Source organism: Chiloscyllium plagiosum, chromosome 32 (assembly GCF_004010195.1).
Source record: "Chiloscyllium plagiosum isolate BGI_BamShark_2017 chromosome 32, ASM401019v2, whole genome shotgun sequence".
Lineage (NCBI taxonomy): Eukaryota > Metazoa > Chordata > Chondrichthyes > Orectolobiformes > Hemiscylliidae > Chiloscyllium > Chiloscyllium plagiosum.
The window spans coordinates 5,627,774-5,641,561 of record NC_057741.1 but is presented as its reverse complement, the minus strand read 5'-3'; the positions used below and the strand labels follow the sequence as shown (position 1 = coordinate 5,641,561).

The window sequence follows — 13,788 nt, the reverse complement described above, 5'->3', positions numbered from 1 at the left end:
TAATGGGGAAAATAGGAGGTGGCGTCCGAGAGCTTGCATTCAGCCTCTGTAATGCAAGGGTCAGTATATCAGACAACAGCATCATCTTTTCAGCAGGTGTGATTACAAGGTCAGAGTTGGATTAAAGTTGTTGTCTTAGAGGACCTCACGTCTTCGAAAAATATACTGACACATGACCTACAGTCTGTACCAGTGCAGATACTCACATTTCCGTGGGTCCACAAACAGTTTTATTCGATGTGTCAAACCACATAAGTGTGCACAGGCTGACATGAATGATAGGACAAAGGCAAACAGTTAAGAAGTGCAATTCTATTCAAGGTCTGCTCAGCTAAATACAGACATGGAACTACGGAACTTCAACTGAGAAGAATAATGCTAGATGTGCAATGACGTAGCCAAGAACTGACCAAAGGTCCATGTACACGCTAAACAGTAGTGGAGGGGAATAGAGGAATCCAACTTGGATTGCTAAGTGAATTTGTGGCCATAGAGTTGCGAAAATGTCTATGAAGAGAGTGGCTGTTTTTGTGGCTTTCAACATGCAGGAATTACTCACTGTTTTAAAGAGGACACTAAATACCATATTCCGACTTTACAACATGCCACTGATCTCCACCAAGTTAGGAGGGTCATCAACGGAGCAGAAGACTTAATGTGCCCCTGCCCAAGGGAAGGAGTATGGTGAAATAAAATATGGAAGTGAGAACTCCATTAAAACCATTGCCACTTAGTGATCAACGTCTGCTCCAATTGCCAGTCTCAACTCAATACTCCTAAAAAGGAATTTGCTTTGAGTGAACAGGATACATCAGCTCGCTCTCATCAAAAATATGGCCCTGTTCAGTACACAATGTCGAATTTCCTTGAAGGAATGATGGATGACTCTTACTGAGAAGCAGGTGTGACTGCTATTTAGCTCATTAATGGATTTCATCATGTCCTGGATTGGTAGGCTAGCAGGAAAGCATTACATGAAATCCAGAGTAATGCTGTTCTTCAATAGGAGGAATGAAAGCACAAAAATGACTGCCAACTTCATTGGCTCCTCTCACGGTTCTTTTATTGTGCCAATGCTCTTTCGACAAAGAGACTGAATAGCTCCTGGCTTAAAAAAATTACATCTTAATCCTGCTAAACCAACTCAAAACTCAACTGGGGCACAAGTACTTAGCAAATATAAATCTTAGTTAAAGCACATTTCAGTATCCTGAATCCAAGGCTCAATCAATTTGATTGCTTTATATGCCATAACGCATTTAGTAAGATTCGTGAGTGTTTTCTTCCTGTTTGTTGCAAAATACACAATCATTATTCACTTTATTGGCAATAACTAGATCACTGAATTTACTTTGCAAGCTATCATTAAGAATCAAGTTTTTGATCAATAGAAATATGCAACATAACATGATATGTCCAGTGATGTGGAAAATTAATTGCCTGGGAATGATAACGTTTTATTAATGTGCATATCAATCAGAAATTTATAGCAGTATCAGAAATCTTGTGAATTATAAACCACAACTGGTTGCTGGTCACTGTTCATGTTGTGAAATTAGCATCTCATCCTCACTTTCATCATGACTTTCATGAAGTTGCTGCATTTGTACATTAATTGCTAATTAAACTTAACATAAGTAGTATGCTCATTAGCTATCATTTCAATGACAATGGCACAGTCTCTGGATCATCACAAATCAGAAATATGACCCATGATGCACATCAGGACTCTGTGGAAGTTCTGATAAACTGACCTCAGTGGAAATTGCCTAGGAAGTCTGAATTCCCAATGGGCCATTCCCTTACTCTCCCAGATATTCTGAAAATGTCCCAATCAGACTTGAATACCTCTCAAGACCCAACTTGACTAGCCCCTAACCCAATAATCCAACCATTTTCAACTGCTCCAACAAGATCAGACTACCCCCAAGCACACAACAACCCTATGGCCCTACTTTACCAACCCTCTAACCTCTGTCACGACCCACCTGCCACTCTATCCAGTTATCTCACTCTACCCATTCATCCACTCATTAGCATCTCACAATCCAAGTTGCAACATGATAAGCTCAAATATCCAGGATAAAAGGGAGTGCATTTTCTGCACTGATCCTACGTGCAGCTCTCTGCAAGAATTTCGGTGCTATGGAAATTCTTAAGTCTGCTGGATCAGAAGTTGAATCCTTTTAAACATAACCAGGTAACTGGTTTTCCAACTGATCATTGTTGGAGGCAGTGGTTCCGATGTGGAGTTGAAGACTTGGACTATATATTAGCTTATGACTACCATTTAACTTCTGCCCAGACTGTGAACAATTAAAAATATTCCTGCAGGATATGCTTTGAATGGAGATTTAAAAAATCAAGTTTACAAATGTTGTCTTCTTGCACAATTCCTTCTTTTTTTCGCTCTCTGATCCAACCTCTGAATTCCTCGTTTATTTCTCTTTCCATATCTGATTTGACAATGAATTCATTCACTCTCTTCATCCTTCCTCTGTTTATTTCTCATTGATTAATGAGATACACTGTTCCTTTGTTTATCAAGGTTCCAGATGCCATCACTATGCTGCTCTCAGTATTTTGTGGGTGATTTTTTTTAAAACAAAACATCAACTGCAGGAATGAAACTAATAGGCATACGGTCATCTGACTTGCCCCCACCACCCCCAGCAAAATTTACATCAATACATTATATTGTTTTTATTCTGAAATGAACAGTGAGCTGCATATATTAGTCATATCTGTGGAATAAAACCAGATTCAACCTGGCAGTCAGTCAGATCCTGTTTATACCACACATACAATTTATTTCCCTTTATCGTAGAAACAATTTTCATTTGTTGTTGCTATTTGAAAACAGAGTTTTGATTCCATTGGAACTGAGCTGCTCTGCCACACAAACCTTGGCTCAGGCTGATACTTAGTCAAGTACTACAGGGTCATGCAACTTTCTGTGCAAGTCATCCTGTGGATGACAAGAAAATAAATGTAACTTAGCACTACCCATTATTCTATATATAATACAGTACTACCCATTCACTGCACATCCCCCTCCAGCATGTTATTCAAATATCAGCCATCTATTATGCAATACATTAAAGCTAGAGTTCCCAACAATTATCCTGCAATGTAACTGATTGCCATACAACCATTATGCACTGGCTGCACAAAACGTAGGCAATTCTGTCATATATTTGACCTGTGAACCACACAACACAGGAAAAGTATTACCTTCTAAACAATTTACTACAATACAATAAATGTATAATGGTCATAGTAGTTTGAATATATTTAGAATTCCGAACACCACATTGATACTTTCAGGCAATACAAGGCAAGTCAGCTGCTTTGGTGCTCACCAAAATTATGAAGCAAAATTTGTTTCCTAGTAGATCAATAAACCTCTTTACTCAAGTACACTTCATTCTGAAACACACTTTATTTTTCTCTATTCTTTCACAATAATGTGAACACTTCTGGTCAGCATTTGCTGCCCATCCCTTATTCCCTTGAACTGATTGGGTCACTAGGCAATTTCAGTTGTTCTTATGTCCCATGTCGGCTTGATCGATTAAGTACAGCAAATTTCCTTTCCTAAAGGACATGTGCAAATTGGGTAATTGTACCAAACAGCAGAAAAAAATGATTACTTCAAATATAAATACTGGTTTGCTCAAATATCTCACCGTCTAAATATTAATCTAAGTATAAACTCCTTTCAATAGACAGTTAAGGAAAATTAACAATCAACATGAATAACCATCACAAAATAAACTAATCATTGTATTCTCAGTGCCAACAAATCAACAAAACCAACAATCAAGATCCTTCAAAAGAAAACATTTGCTATTTGTTCAAATAGCCCTGAAAGTCACAAACAACATCCGTTGTGATTGTAATGTAGCATCTTTGTCAGACTTTCTTCAACACAATCGACCCCATTGTCTTTCTCAAATGCCCCTCCTCTGTTGTTCAGCTGTTTGGGACTGCTCTCAAAGGGTTCCACTCTCAATATATTCAACCAAAGGTAGAGGACGATTCCTCATGTGGCCCCAAAGATGTGGAATTCCCAAAGATTTACCTTCAGCCTTTTTCTCGTGGCAGGGCATGGAGTCAGCTTCCAAATGTATACTGAAGGCCCACAGCATTTCCCCCTCCTGTCTCAACCTGGACTTCAAGACAAGTTCTGCCTGAGCCTCCAGTTAAACAACGCAAAGACTTAAGTCACAAACTCTACGCTCTCAACACAGATTTCATCACATTCTCCAACCATGTGACTGAGTGTGGCATCAAGGCACTTCACATCAGAACTCTTGTGAACTCTTGTGAAGGAGTGGGCTATTCAGCCCCTTGAGCCTGCTATGCTGTTCAATACAATCATGGCAAAACTCATCTTGGCTTCAACTCTACTTTTTTACACCTCTCCATAACCCTTTAACACATTACTAATTAAAAATCTGCCTTTCTCCTCCTCAAATTTACTCCATGTCCTGGTACCCACTGCACTCTGTAGTAATGAATTCCACAGATTCATGACCCTTGAGAGAAGCAATTTCAGCTCATCTCTAAGTCTTCTCCCCTTACCCTAAAGCTATGACTTCTCTAGATTGCCCCATGAGGAGACATCCTTTATATGTCTACTTTGTCAATCCCCTCTAGCATCTTGTAAACAACAGTTAAACTCCAGAAAGTATCGACCTAAACTGCTCAATCTCTCTTCATAAGACAAACACCTCATCTCTGGGATCAATCTAGTGAATCGTCTCTGAACTGCCTCCAATGCAACTACATGGGACCAGAAATGTGCACAATATTCCAGGTGTGCCCTCACTAAGGCCTTATACCCTTTTCACAACACTTCCCTAACTTTTATATACTATTTCTTGTATGTGCATACTAGCTTTCAGTGATTCATGCATGAAGATACCCAGATCTCTTTGCACCAGAGCACTCTGAAGCTTCTTTCCATTTAGAAAGTAAGTTTCATTTCTACTCTTCCAAGCAAAATGGATAACCTCACATTTATCCATGTTAAACTCCACCTGCCTAATTTTGGCCTTTTTCTGCCAAATTTTGTCCCAATTGTCTCTAGCAAAAGTGGAATCAATGGGAATTGGGGGAAAACTGCCTGCTGATTAGAGTCATACCTGAAACAAATGAAGATGCTTGTGGTTGCTGGAGGTCAGTCGTCTCTGCAGGCATTCCTCAAGAAGGTGTCCTTAGCTCAAACATCTTCAACGGCTTCATCAATAATTTTCTTTCCATCATATGGTCAGAAGTGGGGACATTGTGACTGCATAATGTTCAGTACCATTCACGACTCATCAGATACTGAAACAGTCCATGTCCAAATGCAACAAGATCTGTACAATATCCAGGCTTGACTGAAAAATGGCAAATTACATTTGTACCACCAAAATGCCAGACCATGACCATCTCTACAAAAGAGAATCTAACCACTGCCTTTTGACATTCAATGGTATCGCTATCACAGATGTCCCCCCATTACCAACATTCTGGGGGTTATCACCGACCAGAAACTGGAATATTCGTTTGTACACTGTGGTGACAATAATGCGTCAAAGGCTTGGAATCTTGTAGCAAATAACTCAACTAACTCCCCAGAGCCTGTCACCAACTATAAGTCACAAGCCAGGAATGTGATGGAATACTCTCTACTTGTGTGGATGAGTGAAGCTTCAATCATGGCTCAAGAAGCTTGACATCATCCAGACAAAACAGCTCGTTGATTGGCACATCCACAAACATCCACTCCCTCCACCATCGATACTCAGTAGCAGCACTATGCACTGTCTACAAGATGCACTCTATAAATTCATGAAGGCTCCCTAGACAGCACCTTCCAAAAACACTACCACTACCATAAAGGACAAGGGCAGCAGATCCATGGGAACATTACCACTTGCAAGATCCCTTCCAAGTCACTCATCATCCAGACTTGGAAATACATTGCCATTCCTTCAGTATTGCTGTTTCAAATTTCTAGAACTCTCTCCCCAAATGTGTATCTCTACCAAATGAACTGCAGCTCTCAAAAGGTAGCTCACCACATCCTTCTCAAGGGCAACTAAGGATGGGCAAGGATTGCTGGCCCAGCCAACAACACAATTCTTGAGTGAATTAAAAAGAAACAATAACTCAGATTAAAATTTAAAAATCACACAACACCAGGTTATAGTCCAACAGGATTATTTGTGCTTCCAAATAAACCTTATGGATCATAATCTGGTGTTGCTGGAAAAGCACAGCAGGTCAGGCAGCATCCAGGGAACAGGAGAATCGACGTTTTGGGCATAAGCCCTTCTTCAGGAATGAATGGGCTTATGCCCGAAACGTCGATTCTCCTGTTCCCTGGATGCTGCCTGACCTGCTGCGCTTTTCCAGCAACACATTTTAAGCTCTGATCTCCAGTATCTGCAGACCTCACTTTCTCCTCATAATGTGGTGTTGTATGATTTTTAACTTTGTACACCCCAGTCCAACATCGACAACTCCAAATCAGATTAAAATAAATCCCATCTGGAGTCAGACAGTCTAGCTCAGGAAGGATATTGTGTCCTTTGCTGAGAGTGATACAAATCTATTAGAATAATAACAGGACTTAAAAGGGCTAAATTAGCAGGCTGGCTTTAATCCTCTAAGGTACTAAGGTACTGTATTTCAAGTAATAAAAAAGAATTCAACAGGCTAATACACAGCAAGAGCAATTGTAGTAGGGGAATGAGGGATGTGGGTCCTTTTAGGGTACAGAATACTAGAAAGAATAGCAGGCTTATATGATTTAACCAAGTCAGAAATCATATATGCACTTAACAAAAGCCGATGAAGTAGTAAACTAATTACCACAGCTGTGTCTTGAGATTTCACTCACTATTGCTGGTTTACTCATTCATTAATTCAATTTCATGGAAGTGCTATTTTGATAGTAACTTTCTTAAAGGGGACAGAGATCCTATTCAGCATGTATCTAACAGGTATGTGCTGATGGAGAAAACTTGTTTGGTGTCCTGCAAGCTATTAAAGTGCTGGTAGACGGTTCTGAGGGGGGATTAGTATTATAATCTTTTCATAGTTTCGGGTGATGTGGTGTGCTGTATGGAGTGGAGAGACCATAGTTTTATGAATGAATGAAAGAAATGTAGAAGTAGTAAATATAGATTGCTTGCGAGTGGATTGGTAATAAATATCTCAATACAAAGTCATAGAATAAGACGTTTTAAGGCAAGTGACTCTCTGCATCACTAAAGGACAATCACCTGAATGACAGAGGTATTGTTAGTTGCTAACCAGTATGAGTAAGCAGGGCAGAACCTTAGCAGATCACAGGATATTCAGAGGCAAAAGGGTACAAGATAAGCAATGAACGGGCACCAGGTATTTGAATACAACTAGCAGATGTGTGATACACAACGATCTGATGTAATCAAAATACCTAGTTAATTGAATTGTAAATTTGATGTAGTTAATTTACAGACCTGACGTAATTAATTACTTGATCAAACAATTTACAGACGTGACGTAATCATTGCTCAGTTGATTGATATATGGACTTGATATTTTGATGCAATAAAGTACACAAATAGTTTTGTGCGGGTGTTTGACAGAATGAGCTCGATCGTCCTGGTGACAATCTGGAGTTCCACTCCTTGCTGTAATCTATTACCGCTTGAATAAACTGTTGTTCCTGCTGAATTCCAGACGCTTCCAAAGTCTTTTTGCCTCAAAGACCAAGGTCACTCATACAGTAATAATTTTAAAATAAGAGCGAAGAATTTGAAAAATTAAATAAGGGAGTGCTATTTCTGTGCAAAAGTAGTGAAAGCTGGAGATCATTTCACAAAAGCGTTTGGATGCTCAGTTAATTTAAATTTTCCAGATAGCGACCAGAAGTTTGTTGGGTAAAGATATCAAGAGTTAAGAAGTGAAATAGAGTTGAGATAACTTGTCATGATCGGAGTGCAAGAACAGTCTCAAGGTTGTGAACAGCCTAATTCCGTTCTAACTTATGGATATCCCTTTCCACCCTATCTTTCTTATCCCCTGATGTCCCATTTCATTCTCCTGCCACACTACATTTCTCCATTTTCCAATTCTTTCCCTTGCACCACTTCTTGACATATTTCTTTCTTGATCTAACAGAGATACAATACATTTGGAAATTAGATTACCTTCACTATATACCCTAACAGGCATTAAATCACAATGTCAAAATGGCCTCCTTTCAAAAAAGGCAGTTTGAGATACAAGCTGCATTGGTACACCTGTTATAATTTATTGAATTATCTTGTTTGGACAGAAGGCAGCCAGTTTAATGTTTATTGCTCAGTAGCATACCTTCAAGGTGATCCACTAAACCTGATTTCAGGTGCAACAGAGCAATAGTCAATATTATGCAAACATAAAAAAAATTGAATTGAAATTCCCTGAAGACATTACTCTGGACAAAGTAGAAGTTAAAAATAAAAATATGACATTTCAACATCATCCTTTCTGCAAATCATGGTTAACATTTGTTTCTGCCCTTCTATTCAGGGTACACCGTTATTTAAAGTCTAAGTGTTCTTCCTATGATAACCTGAGAACCTCCTCCTGAACTAAGCCAGTTGTTTCTTTCTTGGCAAGTAAAGTTGGAAGCTGAAAGTTCGATTTTACAATATATAAATATATAGACATTTATTACAATAATGTCAAAATACTTACTTTCGGCACATCAATTGTCACCTCCCTCATAGCACTAGGTCTGACATCATTCATCGCTTGCAGGAAGTCATTAAAGGTTATCTTCACCGATTCAGCTACCTCACTGTCTGAGGGGTTGGCGCATTCTCCAAGTGCCCGACGCAATGCATGCAGACCTGGCAGAATGAAAAGCATTTTTATGGGTCACCCATTTTGCTTATTTTTCTTAACAACTGGGTTTTTAAATAATTATACATCATGTTACAACATATTTCAAAATTTTGCAAATTATTTCTAACAGAACCATATGACTTGCACATCATTGATGTCTATTTCAACCTATTGACAAGTGTATTATGCACCTTGCAAACATGTCAAGTAAATACTGGATAACATATCAAGTCAGTGTAAATCAACAGTTTATTCAAATACGACCTTCATCATTAGCACGACATCAAAAAGTAAAGCGCATTTCAGTATTTCAAACTGAAAATATCTGTTTTATCTCCTTTTAAGCAGTGCAAATGAGCAGACAGTTGGTATTTCCCTTTAGTAAGCAAATAAAAGACAGCTGAGCAGCAGAGCAAGTTTGTCACAGATCTTGTATTTCATGATTTTAGCTCAAATAAAATTAAACTGATGACAATAACATCTCCTTTGTCTGACTGTAAGGAACTAACATACAGTGAGTTTAGGCAGTCTTCATCTAGCTCCTCTCATGCATGAACCCGACAAAAAACTGTCACTAACTGGAAATATAAAGCAGACAGGTGGGCAAAGTAAAGCATGTCATATTAATGAGGTGATTTTCTAAGGTTAGGCCACTGGTAAAGCCAGGGTAAAGGGAACTGTGCTTTGCATTTGACAATAACAGATTTGAGTACAATTGGAACCAGAAATCTTAAGAGCTCCATTTCCCAGCACGGACACTCGGTGGTTAGCAATATTGCCTCACAGCACCAGGGACCCAGGTTCAATTCCAGGCTTGGACGACTGTCTGTGCGGAGTTTGCACATTCACCCAGTGTCTGCGTGGGTTTCCTACAGGTGTTCTGGTTTCCTCTCACAATCCAAAGATGTGCAGGTTGGCTAATTGGCCATGCTAAATTGCCCATTGTGTTCAGGGATGTGCAGGTTAGCTGGATTAGCCATGGGAAATGCAAAGTTACGGGGATAGGGTAGGGGGGGTGAGTCTGGGTGTGATGCTCTTTGGAGGGTTGGTGTGGACTTGTTGACCGAATGGCCTGTTTCCAGACTGTAGGGATTCTATGATTATTGACATTGTGTAGCTTTTAGTAGCCATTGCTACACCTGCATACCAAGAATTACTCTTTCAGCTATAACAGATGAATGGTTCCTAAAAATGTCTGCCCTTTTATGTTATTCATCATTTTTTCTCCTCTACCAAAGAGGAAGGTCTATAATGGGGTATAGTACCATAGTTGTAAGCATAATAATGTCTTCAGAAACACTGGTATAGATGGTGTTCATTGTAGATAGACAGAGCAAGAGGAGGCATATTTTCTTTCTATCAACTCCACATATTTTAGTGAAACAAATTTTGAAATCTCTAACCAGAGGAAAGAGCTTTTACTGTTCTGTGAGTATAATTATTAAAAGGATTTTAATTCAACTTCTTTTGTCACAGAGTGTGCTAGAAGATTAATCAAATGGCATGTTACATACAAATCTAATCCCACCTTCTTGATTCCCATCTGTTCACTCTAACTGGAGTCACCTAAATAATGTTTACTCCCATCTCCCCACCAGCCCCTAACATTGTTCCAGCTGTAACTGGTCTAACACAATAATGATCACTGACTACTCATGAAAGTAAGTTGTACATTAGTTGCTCACTAGTATTGTAAATATCTCAATAGCATTTTTTTCTTAGGAGTCAACAGCTTCTGTGGAAAATATATGTTGGAAAATCTTGAAGCACAACGATAATTGGTTAACATACGTTACTGTAAAATTGCAAAGTTTCAAGTAATCTGCAGCAAGGAAGAGATATCCCATAAACTGTAAATCGCCGCGAGTTACTGGATGCCTTGGCCACAGTAACACTCATGAAAATGACAGTTGCTCCTAAACTTCCCCACACATTTTGTAATCTTGCTGCATTTGCACATTACATTTGCCACAATAAGTTAAGTTCCAGTAATCGAGTAGATGGGTTATTTAGAACTCTGTGCTCCCTTTGACATCTCGGCTTTGCTTCTGTGTGTTCCTGACAATGTCTCTCAATGTGTGCAGTGTCTTCCCAAATGCGACTTCTTCATTTTTGCCAATTACAAGCTGAGATCTCTTATGTGTTGACAGGTTGGCTTGGCCTCTTCAGGAATGCTTTGAGGACATCCATAAAATTGGGGCAGCATGGTGGCACAGTGGTAGCACTGCTGCCTCATAGCACCAGGGACCTGGGTTCAATTCCTGCCTCAGGCGACTGTCTGTGTGGAGTTAGTATATTCTCCCCGTGTCTGTGTGGGTTTCCTCCGGGTGCTCCGGTTTCCTCCCACAGTCCAAAGATGTGCAGGTCAGGTGAATTGGCCATGCTAAATTGCCCGTAGTGTTAGGTAAGGGGTAAATGTAGGGGCATGGGTGGTTTGCGCTTCGGCGGGTCGGTGTGGACTTGTTGGGCCGAAGGGCCTGTTTCCACACTGTAATCTAATCTAATCTAATCTAAAAATATTTCCTCCTGGGTGTATCCTGCTACAACGGAGTTCTCAGTAAAGTATATGCTTCAGAAGTCTCATGTCAGACATACGAATAACACATCCCACCTGGAAAACCTAGTTTTGAGCGAGTGGTGCCTTGATGCTAGGCAAATTGACTTAGGAGAGGGTATTGCCATTGGACCACTGTTCTTCACCAAATTTGCAGGATCTTGAGAACACACATAAACTGGTGATACTTTAGTGCTTTGAAGTGCTTGCTGTAGGTCATCCAAATCTCTGAAGATAAAAGAATACTGGGATCATTGTTACCCAGTAAACCATGGCCTTAGACTCTGGTTTGGATCTTTGTTCTCAAATACTCACTTGCTGATATATTGCAGAATCCTCATCAACTTACCATTGTCCATCAACATTTATGTGAAGAACCATTCATGCAGCAGTATCTTGGTTTTATGTGGACTAATTGTTACAAAATGGTATTTTGTTTTCATAACTTACTTTAATCATTTGATGTACTCTCTCCATAAAAGAGAAACTTATTAAACAAAGATGTTGGTAAGAACTTACCTGAATATATCATAAATGCACAGTGGTAATCATAGAATCCCTACAAAAGGAAGCAGGCCATTTGGCCCAACAAGTCCACACCAACCCTTCAAAGAGTATCCCACCCAGACCCATTCCCTTACCATAATACTCCACATTTGCCCTAACTAATGCACCTAGTCTACACATTGCTTAACATTATGGGCAATTTAGCATGGCCAATTCACCTAACTTGCACATCTTTGGACTGTGGGAGAAAACTGGAGCACCCAGAGGAAATCCATGCAGACACTGGGAGAATGTGCAAACTCCACACGGGCAGTCGCCAGAGGCTGGAATCAAACCCGGGACCCTGGTACTGTGAGGTAGCAGTGCTAACCACTGAGCCACCATGCCGCCCTCATATTTCAACCTTTTTCCATTTAAAGTTGTAAACCGTAATCCTCAAAGTTATTTATTGCTTTCAGACATTTTTCACATTAGTGCGACTTTCCCCTGCAACTGATTAAATGCTGCAGGTTACATTTAGGAAACTATTAGACAAGCTTAACCTTGCCCAGAGCCAAGAGTGGCACAGGATTTGGGGGGAATGAGGGACAACAAATCAAAGTGGAAGCCTTGCCTGATTTTTCCCCATTCTAAAGCCAAGGGTAGAAGCTCAATTGCTGCACTACCCAGTTTGAGATAAGTGGATACACAAAGAAAGAATCTTGCCTCACATCACCTGCTGTATGTGGCCCAATTACACACTACTTAATAACTGAGACAGCTAGCAATAATTATAAGGTTTATGCTGATTTTTTCAAACAGTTTTGAGAAAGAAATGATTTGTTTTTCACGTCTAATTTCTTTTTCTGGGAAACAAGCTATAGGTTTGAACTAGGCTTATCAGACCATCACCTACCTAATATCTATAGGGTCATCAAAGTTCATTCCTTGGTGTCTGTTTTTCCCTCAACAGAAATTAAAAATATTGAAACTGAAAAGATGTGTCGTTCACTTTCAGTAATATAAATATATGCGACCTACGCAACTGCAGCACTGTTGTGCTTGTAGAGTGACAATAATATTTTTCCTTTTCCATTCAAAGATAATCAGAGATAGTACAAGGTTCTTTTTTTAACATATTTCCTATAAAAGAACATAGTAATAGACCAGCATCCATAATAATATATCCAGAATAAAGATCCCTTTAGTTGAGAAGTGTGGTGCTGGAAAAACACAGTATGGCCAGGCAGCATCCGACAAGTAGGAGAATCGACGTTTCGGGCATAAGCCCTTCTTCAGGAATCCCTTTATCCTGCTTAAGGGAATAAAGAGAACTGCCCGAGTGCGAAATTTTCCTGTTGAAAGATGATCAGCCTGAAACAGTGGATGACTTTCTTCATAACAGTGGGTGAAGTGGAGGCAAGGAAGATCTGACCGTATGAAAGAGTACCTGTGTGTGTCTCTGTGTGTCCATGTGCTTGCGTCTGTGAGTGAGTGAATGGTACAGGATGATTCAAGATGGCTCCATGTTGCAGAGAAGTCTCCCAGGATGAGCTGTAAAGCAGATTGAGTTGTGGATAACCACGGAGTGGGCACGCCAAGTAACATTAAGACCCCAACTGGGTGAGATTTTGTGGCCATCAGTCCAAAGCCACCTGGCCATAACAGGGGGATTCATGTCTCTCAATGGGGCTGTCACTTCTCTAAAGTTGCTGCTCCTTTGACAGGAGTTCCTCAAAGGGAAGATGAACATAGGCAGCCAAATTGGAGGCCACCTCCCCGATGATAGTGCTACTAGAGAGAGAGAGAGAGAGAGAGAGAGAGAGAGAGAGAGAGACAGACAGAGAAAGAGATCCGGGACAGAGAGAGGGAGA

General features: G+C 40.0%; 1 protein-coding gene across 6 annotated transcripts in view; it reads right to left on the bottom strand.

Moving 5' to 3' along the window:
• The window catches only part of spata5 (spermatogenesis associated 5), a 436,625-nt gene that overhangs the window by 351,462 nt on the left and 71,375 nt on the right, over positions 1–13,788 (bottom strand). For all 6 annotated transcript variants that reach the window (XM_043674060.1, XM_043674061.1, XM_043674062.1 and 3 more), the window contains exon 10: positions 8,725–8,879. In XM_043674060.1, coding sequence (XP_043529995.1) covers positions 8,725–8,879 — 155 coding nt within the window. The remainder of the gene's footprint in view (positions 1–8,724; positions 8,880–13,788) is intronic.